At 60.8% G+C, this 17164-nt stretch overlaps 1 protein-coding gene across 2 annotated transcripts; it reads right to left on the bottom strand.

The window, feature by feature from the left end:
* Nucleotides 1-176: 176 nt before the first annotated feature.
* On the bottom strand, nucleotides 177-16217 carry NID2 (nidogen 2). Of its 2 annotated transcripts, none has more exons than XM_051772095.1 (22): nucleotides 15933-16217; nucleotides 14953-15261; nucleotides 11258-11490; nucleotides 10673-11055; nucleotides 9859-10008; nucleotides 9536-9781; nucleotides 8831-9031; nucleotides 8483-8701; nucleotides 7665-7808; nucleotides 7217-7345; nucleotides 6990-7133; nucleotides 6779-6898; nucleotides 6451-6696; nucleotides 5512-5748; nucleotides 5149-5370; nucleotides 4857-5026; nucleotides 3608-3737; nucleotides 3248-3419; nucleotides 2581-2738; nucleotides 1881-2004; nucleotides 1033-1145; nucleotides 177-949 (listed from the first exon to the last, which is right to left on the bottom strand). In XM_051772095.1, the coding sequence occupies exons 1-22, from the start codon at nucleotides 16119-16121 to the stop codon at nucleotides 939-941; spliced, it is 4050 nt and encodes a 1349-aa protein (XP_051628055.1). In that variant the 5' UTR covers nucleotides 16122-16217; the 3' UTR covers nucleotides 177-938. The 2 variants fall into 2 exon arrangements, with proteins under 2 accessions (XP_051628055.1, XP_051628056.1); XM_051772096.1 differs by lacking the exon at nucleotides 15933-16217 and adding an exon at nucleotides 15404-15433.
* Nucleotides 16218-17164: the final 947 nt, after the last annotated feature.

The following is a 17164-nucleotide window of genomic DNA, read 5'->3' as shown; positions in this document are numbered from 1 at the left end:
GCTCTGGGTTGGCAAATAAGACTTTTTTCCCCTCTTTTTCAATTGTGTTTGGCTTCGTGTCGAGAGGGGAGCGTTACATAAAACCCTCTTTTGCTGAGGTCCTGCCCTGTGAACAGCTTGCTCCTGGCTTGCTTGCTGCTCCCCCCCTGAAATATTTAAAAAACTAAATCCAAAGGGAAACTTAAACCAACCTCTTTATTCAATTATTGAAGTAACCTAGAAAAAGTGAAGCATTACAAGGTAACTGGGTATTTCTGAACATGTATTGGTCTACACTGGGTAGGTCTATGAAGGCACTTGGAAGAACCAACAAGCATGAACAGATCAATTCTAGCATATTCTTCTAATATAAATACTAAAAGACATGCATTGAGGCAGTGGTGAGAACACAGAATCATCTTCTGGAAAAATCTTCAATGCCTTTGCCACGTCACATCCCTGTTCTGCACCTTTTTTGGAGCACACACAGTCTCTGTCTTCAGGGCTGTAGGTTATTTAGACCCAGCGAGATACTGCATCCAAAGCTTCCCATAGGCACTTAATTTTTTTTTTGGATAAAAGGACCTGTTGGTCAGATTGTCAAACAAGTTAAAAATTAATCCATTCTTCTTCCATTAAAATAAAACATTTGAGTAAAAAAAAAAAAAAAAAAGCTACATTTTAAACCTTCTTGCATTAAGCAAGAGTTTGAGTAATGGCCTGAGATGCCCAGGACCATTTTTTTTTTTTTGGTAATATATCAATGTTTTCCACTCGGTAAAAAAATACAGTAGTAAAGTCTTGAGGTATAACCATAAAAAAAAATACTTTTTGCAGGAAAGCAGGTTGCTTGGTTGGCCTTGGCTGAGGGCTTTTCCCTCCTTTCATGCAGTGACAGTTTTCTGGGTCTGAAGTTCTTCTGGGTGCAAAGATTGTTGATTCCTTGAAACTGGGAGTTACTATTTCCTTGCTGCAGGGGGGAAAAGGGTAGTTTTAGTGTGTCAAGCAGCCATCAGAGAGTCACAAGGGGGTGGGTTTTGGGGTGGGTTTTACCTCCAGGGCAGTAGGGATAAACTGCTGTTATTCCATAGAGGTGGGATCGCTGCTCTGGAAGATACTCATCAGTGAAGGAGCCGGTGTCTTTATTTACAGCTATCACCCCATCCCTGGGGAAAAAAGGGGGAGAAGTGCTTTATTCATCTATAAATCTTGATTTTTTTCCCCCCCCTCTATGTGCATTTAAGAACAGAGGCAGCTAAAAAGGCTGGTCTGAACACCTGCAGGACAAGTGGAAAGAAATCTGCCCCATAAAAGCTCCCTCCAGCTCATTCAGTGCATTTCTCTCCGCTGATGCAGCCACAGAAAGAGCCTTCCAAGGAGAGATTATCTCCCTGAGAGTCTCCTCCAAGCGTGGCAAGCACTTAAGTGTTTGTTGTAATCTAAGATTTGATGGGAGTTTTGAGAGCTTCCAGCTGGAGTGGGAACAGAGGCGAGTTCCTGGTGCCGAGGCCTTTGGGTGTCGGGGCAGAGGGAACGGCTGAGGACAGAATCTCTGCTTTGCCCTAATCTAGATTTGGAGACTTGGGCCAAGTTTTAGTTTAAAAAAAAAAAAAAACAAACCACTATTTCTGTCCCTCCCAGAGAGCTGAGGCTGTGTCTAAACAACTCTGTGCTGAGATTTACAAGCGGGTGTTGCTGAACCCACGTTCAGCTTTCTAGAGAGCCACGACAGCTCTGGTGAGGCTCCAGGACTCGGGAGCAGGCTGGGGACAGCCTTTGTTTTCCCCCTCTGGCACAAAACCCCTCCAGGCTGCTCTCAGGGAATCATGGAGGCTGGCTCCCAGCTGTTGGAGGGAGCTCAGCATTCCCAGCCATGCAGGGAGTGGCTTTTCCCCCCTCACCGTCTCCAGTCCGTGTGGTAGAAGTGGTTGGCGTAGCTGATGATGCTGAAGGGGTAGTTGAGGTTGTTCTGGATGACACGCCGGCCTGTGCCATCAGGGAATGTGCATTCCAGGTGCTTTGTGCCTGTTCAAACACAAGGTATTTATCATACCACAAAAAAACACCCCAGCGAATACGTTCTTTGTATTTCATACAATCATAGAATATGCTGAGTTGGAAGGGAGTCCCAAGGATCATCAAGTTCAACTCCTGATCCTCCACAGGACACCCCCAAAATCCCACCATGTGCCTGAGAGCCTTGTCTAAACACTCCTTGAGCCCTGTCAGGCTTGGGGCCGTGACCACCACCCTGGGGAGCCTGTTCAGTGCCCGACCACCCTATGGGTGAAAAACCTTTTCTTGATTTACTACATTTGGAAGCAGCTTTTAAGCCTAAGGATGTAGAATCATAAAATCGTTTAGGTTGTAAAAGCCCTCCAAGATCATCGAGTCCAACGTTCCCCCAGCACTGCCAAGGCCACCACTGCCCCACGTCCCCAAGTGCCACATCCACAGGGCTTCTAAATCCCTCCAGGGATGGGGGACTCCACCACTGCCCTGGCCAGCCTGTTCCAATGCCTGACCACCCTTTCCATGAAAAAAATTTCTTCCAATATGCAACCCAGCTCTACTCTGGCACAACAGGGGAGCTCACCTTACCTGCATCTGCCCAACACAGCAGCTTGGAGAAGGGGTCAAACGTCAGGCCATTGGGCAAACCGATGTCTGTGTGCACCAGGACCCTCCTGTTGGCTCCATTGACAGTGGAAGTTTCAATTTTGGGAGCTTCACGATTCCAGTCCGTCCAGTAAAGGTTTCTTGGGAAATAATGCACAAACAGGACACACAACAGTAAGGAGTGGCGGGAGATTATCCCTTCATTTGGTTCTTGTCAGGAGCAAGGCCTGGTTTTCCCCTTATCAGTGCCTGAAACATCTTTATTTGATTAGGAAAATATCCCTGAAAGCAAAGCAGAGCAATATCAAACATGTTTATGACCCAAACTGCAGCTCCCAGACGAGGGCGAGCCTTAGGAGTAGCACATTTTGTATCACAACAGCACCCTGGAGGCACAGCTTGTGTTTCCAAACGCCAGGAGTGTTTCAGAGCTTTCAAAAATAATGTCCATCCTGATACTGAAACAGCAGCTTCAGCCAAATGCTGAATTACCAAATAAAAGCGTGGCCGGGGAACGGAGCCAACCCCTCCTGCGGGGTGTGCGGCGCAGCGGAGCCGCTCCCAGGGTCAGGATGGGGCCTTGGCGCGGCCGCATCTGGTCGACCCTCGCACCTGGTGTCCAAATCCCTCGGGAATTGCCGCTGCTCACCCTCGGACGGGGTCCACGGCGACGGCGCGGGGGTTGACGAGCTCGGTGTCGAAGAGCACGCGCCGCTCGGAGCCGTCCAGCCGCGCCCTCTCGATCCTGTCCAGCCCGCTGTCGGTCCAGAACATGGCCCGGCGCAGGTGGTCCACGGCCAGGCCCTCGGGGCTGATGAGTCCTGCCGGGGAAGGCCACGCTCAGCGGCTCAGGAACTGCTGCTCTGGGATCCCTCAGAGCCCCCCACGGCCCTCCTGACCCGACACCGGGGAATGGGAGCGCGGGTGGAGGAGCCCAAAGCAGGACAGTCCTGGAGCTGTGACCTGCTGATGTGGCTTTGGGGCAGGTGTCACTGGGACGGGGACACACCTGAGTTGATGATGGTCTCCGGCTCGGCCCCTGGCTCCAGGCTCGCCCGGCTGATGGTCCGTCCGGCCACATCCGTCCAATAGATCATCTTCTCCCGGCAGTCATAGTCGATCCCCACCACGATGGAGCCCTGGCAAGGTTGGGAGAGGGACACGGGGTGAAATCCTGCCAGGAGGCTCACTGAGCATCCTTATCCCACCAGCTGGCAGTGGGAGCTGCCTGGTGCACACTGAGGGATGCAGCAATAGGTAATGACACTCAAATCCCATTTTTTCCAGCACAAACCAACTCCAACGGGTCCTTACTGCACCCTCCCAGCGGAATCCTGCAGCAGAGGATTTTAGGCCAGCTGGTGCAGGCACACACCCACAGCCAGATGGATCTGAACCCCTTGCCTCGAGGCGAGGCTGCTCCAAGAGCAAAGCCAGCCCCAGGAATGACCTTCAGGATGGGGAGAGGGAATACTTGGCAAAGTGTTTAATTCCCTGGGGTATAGGGAGGGTCGTGGCCCAGCTTTCAGTGTTCCTCCCCCTTGGTCTGGCCTGGCTGGAGATGCACATGGCCACATTCCAAGAGGAGTCCGAGGAAGGGAAAAGGCAAGGCTGCAGTAGAGCCGTGCAGCTGGAAGCCCAGGGCCATGACCTACTTTGGGGAGCTCTGGAAGCACCCAGGATCCTTCTCTTTGTGGGCAGTCCCAGGTCTGGGATCCATCACTGACCTGCCCCTCTGCTGGGGAAGAGCGGAGGGAGAGGTGAGAACACTCCTCCATAGAATCCTGGAATGGTTTGGGTTGGAAGGGACTTCAAAGACCATCTTGTTGCACCCCCTGCCATGGGTAGGGACACCTTCCACCACACCAGGCTGCTCCAAGCCCTGTCCAACCTCGCCTGGAACACTTCCAGGGATGGGGCAGCCACACCTTCTCTGGGAAACCTGTGCCAGGGCTTCATCACCCTCCCAGCCAGGAATTCCTTCCCAATATCCCATCTAACCCTGCTCTGTCAGTGTGAAGCCATTCCCCCTTGTCCAGTCACTCCAGGCCCTTGTCAAAAGTGCCACCTCAGCACCAAGTCAGCACAGCCAATGTCCCCACAAAACAACATCAGCCTTCAAGAGGTGACCCCCTCCAAACCATCACAGCTCAGACAAGTGGTCCAGGGAGGTGTGAAACACGGAGCAGCAGCACCAGCCTTTCCCAAACTCCCTCTGGTATTCCCACACCCCGCCCCCATCCCCAGGGATACCGTACATGCAGGGAGAGCAGGGTCTTGGCCGCCTCCTTCTGCAGCCTCGTCCCGTTGAGCGGGAGGTATCCAATTTGCTGTCCCTGAGCGTAGAGCAGGAAGGTCCCCGTGGTCGGTGGGGACACATCGGGCCGGGGCGAGGGCCGGACGGTGGGCGGCGCGACGCTGGGGAGACCTGGCACGGGAACAGCAGGAACAGGGAAGGAGAGATGGCTCAGGGAGAGACGGCTCAGCTCTACACCTGAGTAGGAGCGAGCAGGAGGGAGCAGGGGCCACTTTGGGGCGCTCAGCTCTTACATGGCGGGGCGGTGCCGGGCTCCGAGCGCGTGCCCTGGATCTCCCTGCCGCTCTCGTCCACGCACCAGCAGTACCCGCTGTCCCCGTGGCACTGCAGCGGGGTGAAGTGTCCCTGGGGGTCGCACTGGGGCACGTACTGGTCGCCGCGGGGGCTGCCCCCGTAGTGCTCCAGCAGGCTCTGCCGCCAGCGCTCGCACATGCTGGGCGGCCGCTCCGTGGGCTCTGGAATAGGGGGGGGGGAAAGGGCCACAGTCACCCCCCACGTGCGAGCTTGGGGGGCTCAGGGCTTTACCACAGCCCTGGGTCCCCCCTCTCCTTGCTGGGTGCCCCCTCCACGCTGAGGATGCCCCCCCGGGCACTGACCTGGGCTCCCACAGCGAGGCGGGGTGGTGCCGGGCGCCGTCCGTGTGCCGGCGATCTCCTGCCCGGCAGCGTCCACGCACCAGCAGTGCCCGGTGCTGCCATGGCACTGCAGGGGCCGGTACCGGCCCTCCTCGTCGCACTGGGGCACGTGCCCGTCGCCCACGGGCGAGGGTCCCGGTGGCACCTCCCGCGGGTACATCCGCGCGTGCTCGCAGGGCGTCAGCTGCTGGATGGACTCTGCCGGCAACAAATTCCCCCAACCCGGGCTCAGGGGCTGCCACGCACCTCCCCTGGACCCACCTGGCACCTGGGTTTGGCCCCCCCTTCACCCCAGGCTGTAAGTGCACCCCTTGGGCTGAGGTGGATGGGACTGCCCCTCTCCAGCCCCTTCGACACCCCATAGCTGTCCCCTCCATCACAACTCGACACAGGAGGTGTCCCAGTGGCCAGTGCAGTGTAACCCCATGGGCCAGGGTGCCCTAAACACCCAGGAGCCCCCCAATGTGCTCAAGCACCCATTTGGCAGCACCCTGCCCCCAGGCCTTGGCAGTGAAGCCTCGAGCCGGGCAGTTGGACAGAGGGTCACCGAATTATTAGGGTTGGAAGGGACCTCTGGAGATCATCCAGTCCAACCCCTCTGTCAGGGCAGGGTCACCTGGAGCAGGTGACACAGGTGGATGTGGAACATCTCCAGAGAGGGAGACTCCATGCCCTCCCTGGGCAGCCTGTTCCAGTGCTCTGCCACCCTCAGTGAAAAGTTATTCCTCGTGTTGAGGTGCTGGGGTTTAGATTGTGGCCATTTAGTTTGTGAGTCCCCTCTGCTGTGGCCTCCTTGTCCCCACACTGCTGGTGCCTGGGTCAAACTGGCATGCCACTGGGATGCCAAAGGATCAGACCCACGTCCCCTCTCCCCCCTGAGCGCAGTGGGATGTCACTGACCTGGGCTCCCGCAGCGAGGTGGGGTGGTGCCCGGTGCTGTCCGTGTGCCAGCGATCTCCTGCCCGGCAGCATCCACGCACCAGCAGTGCCCGGTGCTGCCGTGGCACTGCAGGGGCCGGTACCGACCCTCCTCATCACACTGGGGCACGTGCCTGCCTCCCACGGGCGAGGGTCCCGGTGGCACCTCCCGCGGGTACATCTGCTCATGCTGGCAGGGCGTCAGCCGCTGCGGGTTCCCTCCCACCGCTGGGAAGCCAGAAAACGGGAGAGTGAGGCCAGGGAAGCTGCCTCGGGCAGAGAGGGCGTGGAGGTGAGCGGGCACCCTTACCATACATGCACCGGAAGCCGTCTCCCTCATAGCCAGGCCGGCAGCGGCAGGTGAAGGAGCCCGGCGTGTTGTAGCAGGTGGCGGCCGGGTGACACGGGTTTTCGGCACACTCATCCACGTCTGCGCGCAGGGAAGAGGGGATCAGCCAGGACAGGGCGCCCCGGCAGCTGCGCGGTGTGCGAGCCCCGCGGTCCCTCCCTCACCCACGTACCGGAGCAGTGGATGCCGTCGCCGGTGTATCCCGGGAGGCACTCGCAGCTGGGGCGGCCGTCGCCGCGGGACAGGCACCGCGCGCGGCCCCCCGGCGCACAGGGGTGCCTCCCGTCCTCGCAGGGGTCACTCGCCGGGGCCAGCGCTGCGGGGACAGGGGAGGGAGTGATAGGGGCGTGTCTGTGGGGCATAAGAGTGAGGGAGACCCCAGACTGACCCCAGACTTACGCACACACGCCTGCCCGTCCCCCGCCGGCCGGTACCCGCCGCGGCACTCGCACCGGTGACTGCCCGGCACGTTCAGGCACACGGTGAAGGGGCCGCACCGGCTCAGGCCCTCGGCGCACTCGTCCACATCTAGAGGAAGGGGGAGACAGCAGGCACCCGTTTTTGGAGTCTGGGTGCTCCTGGTCTTGGGGGAGAATGTCCTGCCCCACACTGCCCATCCCACATCTGCCACATCCTCCATCCCCACGATGCTTGTGGAGCGCTTCCCCTGGGAATCCCAGCACCCTGCCTCAGTTTCCCCTCATATCCTTGGTGAAGCTCCAGGAGATCGCAAGTGCTGCAACGCCGTGGCACGTCCCAGCAGCCCAAATGTCAGCGGCCACCACAGTGCCCGATGGGTGACAGGGTCCACCAGCCCCCCTCCAGCGCCCACCCCAGCCCCGCTCACCTCGGCAGCCCCGTCCGTCTCTGCGGTACCCGGCCGGGCACTCACACGTGTACTCCATCCCTGCTCCAGGCTGGCAGCGCGCCGGTGCCTCACACCCGTGTGTGCCATCATGGCACGGGTTCACCGCGGGATTCCCGGCACCATCTGTGGGCACAGAGGGATGTAACGGGGGAAGAAGAGGTCTGGGAGACACAGGGAGTGACCATTCCCACTTGTATCTGATGCAGGCATCACCGCAGCACCGCAGCAGGGAACTATGGCCACACCACCCACTGCCACTCTGGGTGCAACCCCACCATGCCAGGAGTGCTGAGGCTCAGGCTGCTTGGAAAACAGAATCACAGAATCACAGAATAAGCTGAGCTGGAAGGGACCCACAAGGATCATCAAGTCCAACCCTCAGCTCTGCACAGGACCATCCCCAAGAGTCACACCATGTGCCTGAGAGGATCATCCAAATGCTTCTTGAGCTCTGGCAGCCTTGGGGCTGTGCCCACTGCTCTGGGGAGCCTGTTCAGTGCCCAGTCACCCTCAGGGGGAAGAACCTTTTCCTAATGTCCAACCTAACCCTCCCCTGACACAACTGCAGGCCATTCCCTCAGGTCCTGTCACTTGTCCCACAGAGCAGAAATCAGCGCCCGCCCCTCCTCTGCCCCTCACGAGGAAGTTGTACCTGCAATGAGACCCCCTCTCTTTTGGCCGTTTTTGGGCAAAGCGAGCGTGCCGCACTTTGGGGGCGGGCAGGAGAACCCGGCATCCCTTGGCCCGGGGGGGTGGCACCCTGGATTGGCACCCTGGGGGTGGGTGCTGGCGCTCACCTTGTGCCGAGCCAACACGGGCAGCCAGGGCGTAGCGCAGGACGTGCTCCTGGCCGTCGTAGAGGGCGAAGGCACGCGCCACGCTGAGCTGCTGCCGCGCGGGCAGGCGGGAGTGGGAGCACCCGGAGAAGGTGATGTTCTGCCGCAGGCGGTAGGACAAGGTCTGGTTGGCTGTTCCCGCGGCCACGACGTATTCCCGCTGGCCCGAGGACGTCACGGCTGCCAGACGGCAAGGAAAACCCCGTGGGATGTGGGAAAAACGGCTGCAGTGTCGCCGTGCCTTGGGCGGTTTTGGGGCACGCAGGGATGGTGTGCAAGAAACTGAGCCCAGGTGGGCACAGGTCTTACCTGAGCTGGAGTAGTAGTAGAGTTCCTTGTAGGGAGTGACGTGGACAGTGACGTTCTCCGGGAGAAATGGCACCTCTCCCTGGATGCGCGTCTTGAGGCTCAAGTAATTGTCCGGCCCCAGGCCCTCGGCTGTCTGAGTGACCTGGACCGTCTCCCCCCCAGGGTAGAAGGTCACCTCCAGGCTCTGGGTGAATTCAGCACCTGGACAGGAAAAGGAAACAGGCATCATTTTAAGGATTTTAGGATTTTTAGGGGCTACAGCCCCAAGGCATCCCTCCCCACCTTTCCAGCACACCCATGAGATGGTAGACCCACGTGCTGGATACCCCTGTGTTGTTCTCCCTGCAGACAGCAGCACACATGAACATCCATCAGAGCTGTTCTGGGAAACCCACCCCAAAGACACCATTCCTGTTCCACACCACCACTCCAGGACCCCAAATGCAGCTCCAGTGCATGGGGGGCTGAGCTTCCCGACGCAGCCCAGCACCCCCAGCTCACTCCCCTCCTTCCCCCAGGCTTTAAAAGGCTCCAGGGGCTGGAGAAGATCGCTCTGCTCCTCCTGCCCATCCTGCACAGCGGAACCTGGGGAGGCTGGAGGAGCCTTGGAGCTGCCCTGAGCCCCTTATCACCCACCCCAGGCCACACATCACTCCGAGGAGCCACGTCCCTCGGAGCGATGGTGCATCCCGGATCCCAGCTCACCGGTGATGCTGAAGCCGTTCTCGGAGCCGGGCTCCTCCAGGGCGAAGAGCCAGGCAAAGAGCCCCCCGACGGGCAGGAGGGGCAGGAGGGCGCGGGCAGCGGGCTGGGGCACCCCGCTGATGGCCGTGTAGGCTCTGCCGTCGCTGCCCACGATGTAGGCGTGCAGGTCCACGTCCTGGAAGCGCACGGACGCCCGTCCCACCGTCAGGCTCCCGCTCACCTTCCCGTTGAGGCGATGCACGGCCCCTGGTCAGGGAGAGGGGCACCCCTGGCAGTGGCCACCCAGGCAGGGGCTGCCCGTCCCCGTCGCCCGCCCCGCGTACCTTCGGGCAGGCACTGCCGCCCGTTCCCGTAGAAGGTGGCCCGGCAGTGGCAGCAGAAGCCGGTGGCGTAGTCGGTGCAGAAGGCGTGTGGGGAGCAGCGCCCGTGGTGCTGGGCACAGGTCTCCCTGCTGGAGGCACTGTAGGTGAACACTGGGGGCAGGGGGAAAAGGGTTTGGGACACGGTGACAAAGCCACCCCTCACTGCGGGGTGGGCGCCTTGCCTTCTTGGGCCCCAAAACACCGCTGGGAAACAGGCCAGCTGGCAGCAGTTCCCAAGGAAGTCACTCAGGATGCAGAGAGGTGGTGGAGGGTTTGGAACCTGTTGCCCGATTTCAGGCGGATCTGACAGAGGGCAGGAGGTCAAATTCCTGGGTATTTTTGGGAGACAGCTGGTTGGGGATGGGACTTTGCTCCCCCAGGCACGTGCCACAGTGGTTCCACAGCTGGCTCGGTGGCGGGGAGGGCAGAAAGGTCAACCCTGTCCCTGTGCCAGGACCTGCCCCCTGAGAATCCCACCCCATGAGCTTCCACCGGCAAACCCAGCAGGCAGGGTTGTATGGCTCCAGCAGCCCCTTGGCAGCAGGATTTGGCTGGGGGGAGAGGAGCTGGAAGGGCAGCAGCTTTGCAGGAGCAACTCCAGCCCACGCTCGCTCCAGCCCTGGCTGCTTGGGAAGGGACAAACTTGCGGTAAGGGGCCTTTTTTAGGGAGCCACCCGTCACGAGCCATCCCTGCTCGGTCATTGTCCCCATTTGGTCACTGTCCCCGCTGGGTCATTGTCCCCGTTGGGTCATTGGAAGGGCTGTGGCCACTCACCATCGGGGTTGAAATGCACGTCCTCCTCCACGCCGACGCCGTGGTGCCCGGAGCTGTAGGAAGAGGGGTTGGCAGAGTAGCTCTGCCGGGTGTCGCCGTCCCCGTCGGGGTACAGCCGGCGGCTCCGCTCCTGGGCATCCCTCCTCTCAGGGACAAAGCCCAGGAGCACTGGGGTGCGGGACCCATGGCTGGGATGCTGTGCTGGCAGCTCCGTGGATGCGTGGTCAGCATGGCTGTACAGTGTGCGGGTGTAGTCGGGATCAGGATGCACAGGGAGGCTCTGTGGCATTCCAGGACCGAGTGCCTCACTGCCTCCTGGCTCCACGTGGTCCACGCTGCCCACACGGAAGACCCACACTCCAGGTACCCCCGTGTTGCTCTCCCTGCAGACAGCAGCACACGTGAGCATCCACCAGAGCCGTGCTGGTAAACCCATCCTGCTCCACACCACCCCTCCGGGACCCCAAATGCAGCACCCCCAGCTCATTCCCCTCCTTCTTCCAGCCTTTAAAAGGCTCCAGGGCAGGGAGAAGGTGACCCTGCTCCCCCTGCCCATCCCACAGAGCCCCCCCTGGCACCACGCACCGCTCCAGGTTCCTCAGAGCCTGCTCGCTGCTGGCCAGGCTGTGGAACAGCCCGTCCCTCTTGGGGTCGTCGCCGTCCCCCCAGCTGAAGCCCACCCTGGCTGGCAGCTCCAGCTGGACGTTGTAGGATTCCTTGGGCCGCGTCCCCAGGAACTGGAGGCCGCCGTCGGGGTAGAGGAAGATGGTGTAGGTGTCCTCGTCGCTGTAGGCTATGACTGTCTGGAAGGTGTTGAGCTGCCAAAGGGAGGGTGGGATAGATGGATGTCACGGAGGGGCAGGAAGACCCCAGTGGAGGACTGAGATGGGGATGGAGACCGAGGATGTGACTGGCAACTCCCCACACACCACAGCGCAGGGAAGCACCCCAAAAGAGCCCTCCATCAGAGAGCACATCTATGGAGACAGGATGGAAGGGCTGGGATTGTTCAGCCTGGAGAAGAGAAGGCTTTGGAGAGACCTTAGAGCCCCTTCCAGTGCCTAAAGGGGCTCCAAGAGAGCTGGAAAGGGACTGGGGACAATGGCCTGGAGGGACAGGACAAGAGGGAATGGCTTCCCACTGCCAGAGGGAAGGATTAGATGGGATATTGGGGAGAAACTTTTCCCTGTGAGGGTGGTGAGGCCCTGGCACAGATTGCCCAGAGAAGCTGTGGCTGCCCCATCCCTGAAAATGTCCAAGGCCAGGTTGGATGAGGCTTGGAGCAAGCTGGTCTAGTGGAAGGTGTCTCTGCCCATGGCAGGGGGTTGGAATGAGATGATCTTTAAGGTCTCTTCCAACCCAAACCATTCTATAATCAGCCTGCAGAGACCTCCTGCTCACGCACAGCCAGAGCCCAAGTGCAACATCCTGGCAAGATGCTCAGCATCCTCACAGGATCCCATGGCACAACCAGGCCACCCCCTCCGTGCAGGGGTGTCCCTTGGAGCTGTCACACAGGAAGGTGACAGCCCTGTACCATACCCAGGAGCATCCCTGGCCATGTCACCCCTGCACTGGGCTGGTGCTGAAGCCTGGGAGCCCCTCACTGCTGTTTCCCTCCCCCTGACAGCAGCAGCCTCCCCCCGTCCCATCAGTGCCGGAGGAAAACCCGCACCCCCCGCTTCTCCCGGAGAACAATTTTAGCCCGGTTTCCTCCGGAAAAAACACGCCTGTGCTCCCGGCTTCCCCACACCCATACATCCCGCTATAGGCACGCTGGCCGCCTGCCCTGCCAGCCCTGCGAGCCTTGGGGCCGCGCCAGGGAGCGGGATCACGGCAACAACCCAGGGATGGGGAGCCTGCGGAGCAAGCCCAGCCCTCCGGAGCCGCCGGAGAATCCACACACACGCACCGTGGTCACCCCAAAGGCGGAGAAACCAACCCCACACGGCTCCTGCCGCCCCAATAAATAACCACGAGCGGGCAGCGGCAGCAGCCCTTCCCAGGGAGCCGCTGGAAGCAGCACACAGGGAACGGCGCCCGAGCGAAGGAAAAGTGATTAAACTCCCAGTTCCCCCCTCCCCGGAGCAGCGGGAGGGAGGGGTGGGGGCTGCCCCCGCGCCGTCCCCACAGCGCCAGCCCCGATTTTGGGGTCCCCGGGGCACTGCGAGGCTTCCCGGCAGCCCCGCGGGATATAAAGAGCCTTGTTGTGCACGTCGCACACTCGGGCATTCAGAGACCCCGAAAAGGCGGCCAAAAAGCTGGGAAGGGGCGGGGATAACCCCCCCACCACCAACGCCCGGGGCTGGATTCCTCCCCCACGCAGCCAAATCACAGCAGCAGCTGCAGGGCTCGCTTGGCCGTGTGGTGGGTGGCGAGGGGGGACGCGATGGGTGACATCGATGTGCTGGCACGGTGGGATGGAGGGGAGGAGGGGGGAGCGGGGGGAAGCCCCCGGCTGCTCCCGGCAAAGAGCTGCAAAGGGCAAATTCCAGCCCAAAAGGGCAAGTCTTGCTTCTGCAGAAGCGGGGTCAGCTCTTGTCCGGCTCTGCAGCCCGGGAAGGCGTCACTGCAGGGACCAGGAATGTGTCCCAAGGAGCTGGAGGGGACGGGGCGCTGCCACAGCGCTGCCAGACCCCCCATCTAGGCAGGATCCCCAAAGCAGGGGTCTGGGGACCCCCTACACCCCCACCTTAACCCAGGTTTCTGCTTTTGAGGCTCAAAAAGGATGAGCCGCGACTTTTCAAAGCGGTGGTGGGGGAAAGGCTTTGGAGTCAATCCCGGTTCCAAGCAGCAGGAGGGCAGCGTTTCCATAAGTGCCACATTTGGTCAGAGAAAAAGTGGTGTCTGGGGAGGTTTTCAGCAGTTTTGGCTAAGGGGGAGCTCAGCAAAGCACAGGCACAAGCTGCACTTCAGCGAGTCTTCAATGAAGCTTTCCCCGGAGCTGCTCGTTTCCAAACAAGACCAGTTTCATTTTAAAGCCTGATCCAACTTCTCAGAGAGGGGAAAAAAAAAAAACCCAACAATTGGGAAGAGAAAAGAAGAGGAGGCTGCGTTTTCGATGGCCGGGAGGTCACTGTGAGGCCCCTGATGGCATCTCTTCAGCTGCTTTCCCAAGTTTTAAATTAGAGGAAAAAATGTGCCTTGTTTCCTTCCAAACCTCGGTTTCTTCCCCTGCTTGGCTTCTCTCTCAGCAACCCGCTCCCAAAGGGCCCCGGAGCGGGGGAATGGATGGTAGGGATGGCTCCTGGTGGTCCATGGGGATCTGGTGGCTGCTGATGGGCTTTGGGATCAGCCCACCCCACCACGGCTAGAGCCTGTCACCCATCACACAGCCCTGGGTATCCATCACCAGTTTTCCTCTTGCAGCTCATCATATCCAGCTCGCTCCAAGGAGTCCATCCTGCTGGCAGAGTGTCACTGTCACCTCCTCAGCACATCATCAGCCCGGTGTGACACCTCATGTCCCGGCGTTTTCGGGGAAAGGCAGCGCTGTAGGTCCACCCACGCAGGAGCCTTATCAGCCCCGTGGGTGGAGAGCACAGGTCACCTCCCCGACCTGGCAGACCACCTATGAGCTTGTTTTCCAGGCACAAAATCAACCCATCGTGGAAACTCTGAAGCCAGTTCCTCGCCAGCAGCATAATCAGCACGGGGGCAGAAGGAAGGACCAGCCCCGAGCCACTGGCAAAGGTCAGGAGCACCATGGAGCTGAGCCACGGCTTCTCCCAGCTGCCCCTGCAAATCCAGAGCTACCAGCACTGGACAGTTTTGCCTGAAAAGATCACTGAATCCTGGAATGGTTTGGGTTGGAAGGGTTCATCTCATTCCACCCCCTGCCATGGGCAGTGACACCTTCCGCTAGACAACGTTGCTTCAAGCCCCGTCCAACCTGGCCTGGAACACTTCTGGGGAAGCCACAGCTTCTCTGGGCAACCTGTGCCAGGGCCTCACCACCCTCAAAGTCAAGAATTTCTTCCCAACATCTAATCCAATCAATTTGAAGCCATTCCCCCTCATCCTGTCACTCCAGGCCCTTGTACAAGCACCTCCAACCACGGAGCTGAAGGCAACCTCTAAACCTCTCCTGCCCACCAGCAAAGCCAAGAGCTCCACCAGTGCCACAGCTCTGAGCAGAGAGAAAAAGCTCCCCTGGTGCTCACCCAAGGATGGATGGATGGACCCACCATCCAGAAAGAAGAGACTGAGTGTTTAGGGTGCTACACGAGGAAGACTCATCCTGTGGGGGTGGGAATCCAAGCTCAGCCCATTGGCCTCACCTTTGTGGAGGGCTCGGTGTCCTGGGAGAGCTCCTGGTAAGCACCCACATCCTCCCAGGTGGCAACGAAGGCATTGGTGGGCACGAAGGAGCCGGCAGTGCGGGGGAACCCAGCCTGGATGTATCCCACAGCCTGGTCCAGCAGGTCCGGAGAGTCATCTTGCCGGTAGTAGATGTTCCCTCTGTCCCCGGAGGTGTCGAGGTCGGCCAGGAAGGGAGCGATGACAGGGAAGTCTGTGGGGAAATCGTCATCCACGTACTGGGTCTCCCTGGGGAAATCCTGGGTGGAGATGACCCCGTTGGTCCCCACCTGCAGGGAGAGCGGGGCAGGGTGCTCAGGAGCTGCAGAGGTGCCACCACCCCCGGTCCCCCCGCCGTGCCCCCCCCTCCGCGGGGGAGTGAGAGCCCTGAGGCCGCGTGGCCCCATCCGGCCACGGGGAGAAAACAAAGACCTCGGGCTTCTCCATCCCCCAGGGAGCTGCAGCTCGGGGGCCATCCCAGCTGCGGCCGCTGCTGGCAGGAACAGCTGCGAAGGAGAAAGCCCTCTTGTTCCTCCGCAGCCGGAGACACCGGGAAGGGGGCAAATGGATGGAGGAAAGGGGTGGATGGAGAAGAGACACGTGAGGTGGGACGGCAAAGAGGCACACGGAGGGGCAGGGTTGGGGGGGAGGAGGAAGGGGTGTAAAGGCTGGGGAGGAAGGGGTTGAGTGGGAAGCAGGATGGAAGGACGGAGGGGTGGAAAGCCAGAAGGAGGGAGGGACGGTGGGACAGAGGGATGGAGAGTGGGAAGATGGAGAGACACGGAGGGATGGAGGGAGAAAGGGATAGAGTGTGGAGAGACGGTGAGGAGGGAAGACGGAGGGACAGGGGGAGATGATGGAGAGGAGGAAGGGGGGCTGGGAGGAAGACCGGCCGGGGGGAAGGAGGGCAGGGGAGGGGAGAGGGGAGCGGGGAGCGGGGCCGGGGCCAGGCGGGACTCACGTAGAGGCGGCGGGCGGTGCGGCCGTAGAGGCGCAGGGCGCGGCGGAGCGGCACCGCGGGCGAGCTCTCGTCATCCCCGGGCCGGAGCCGGGCATCGCCGCGGGCCGGGCCGTGCGGGAGCAGCCCCGGGCGGGGCAGGGCTGCCCCCACCGCCAGCACGGCCGCCAGCACCGCCGCCACCGCCCGCATCCCGCCGCCGGCCCGCGGGACCCCCCGACGGCGCCGAGCGCACCCGACGGGGCGAACCGGAGCGCAGGGACGGAGCGGAGCGGAGCGGGACGGACCCGACGGGGCAGCCCCGGCCCGGCGGAGGGAACCGGAGCCGGCGGGGCGTGGCCCGGCAGGGGTGTGGCCAAGCCGCGGCCGAGCCGCCATTGGACCCCCTGGCCCCGGCCCCGACCAATCGGGTCTCATCCCAAAATCCGTCCCGGGTCGCAGTCCCCCCCCTCCCGCAACGCCCGCATCTCCCGTGCCGGTACCGGCAACCCGGGGGGACCCGGGTACCACGGCGGCGCTACCCCGAGGGGGCATCCCGGGAGGGCATCCCTTGGGGGGTCTCCTCCTGCGGAAGGAAAGTGGGATCCCTTCTTCGTGCCCCGGTGCCCCCCGAAGCCCCGCACCCCCCACCTCGCTGCAACGCCCCCGGGGCCGGGCCCGTATCCAGCCGGGTCGGGCCCAGGGCCGCGGCGTGGGCGGGAGGCACTGGCCGCTCCCCGCTCTCTCCCTCGGATCCCACTCCCTGGAGCCGGGAAGAAACGTGACTCCTCATCCACAGGGGACACGCGGGGGAGGACAGGGACAGCCACCGGCCAAAATGTGTCGTACAGCTCCACTGGCAAGTTGTCAGCGAGAGGCCCCCCACGCACGCACGGCCGGGCGCGGGGTCACCGCTGTTTATCCTTTCTCAATCCCATCATCCATCATCCCCGCCCGGAGAGGTCTGGAATGACCAACGGGTCCAGGAGGGGTTCCCTGCCTTTGGTTTGGGATGTTGGGGTGGGAGCACCCACAGCGGTGGAGGAAAGGACGAGCTCAAATCCCAGGCAGCTGGACTCAATGAATGCTCCTGGAAATCCGGGCTGGGAGCAGCCAAAAGCTCTGCTCCAGCTTCCTGGAGCGTTTCCCACTTCCCTGGCCTGGAGTATTGCATCTGTCCCGAGACATATACATGCCCGAGGAATGCCAGATAACAAGGAGAGAAGTGTCAAACCCCTGTGGGCTGTCGAGAGAAA

Source organism: Manacus candei, unplaced genomic scaffold (assembly GCF_025592945.1).
Source record: "Manacus candei isolate 608988 ecotype Guabito, Panama unplaced genomic scaffold, ASM2559294v1 h1tg000150l, whole genome shotgun sequence".
NCBI classification, from domain to species: domain Eukaryota; kingdom Metazoa; phylum Chordata; class Aves; order Passeriformes; family Pipridae; genus Manacus; species Manacus candei.
The sequence above is the reverse complement of the archived record's forward strand: the minus strand, read 5'-3'. Positions and strand labels throughout refer to the sequence as shown.

Excerpts from the sequence above, each read along its gene's own strand:
- NID2 (XM_051772095.1), bottom strand. The coding sequence starts at position 16,121 with ATGCGGGCGGTGGCGGCGGTGCTGGCGGCCGTGCTGGCGGTGGGGGCA. Across the intron at positions 11,056-11,257 it reads GCTCTGAGGAACCTGGAGCG|GGAGAGCAACACGGGGGTAC; the intron begins GTGCGTGGTGCC and ends TGCTGTCTGCAG. Across the intron at positions 3,420-3,607 it reads GGAGACCATCATCAACTCAG|GACTCATCAGCCCCGAGGGC; the intron begins GTGTGTCCCCGT and ends CTTCCCCGGCAG.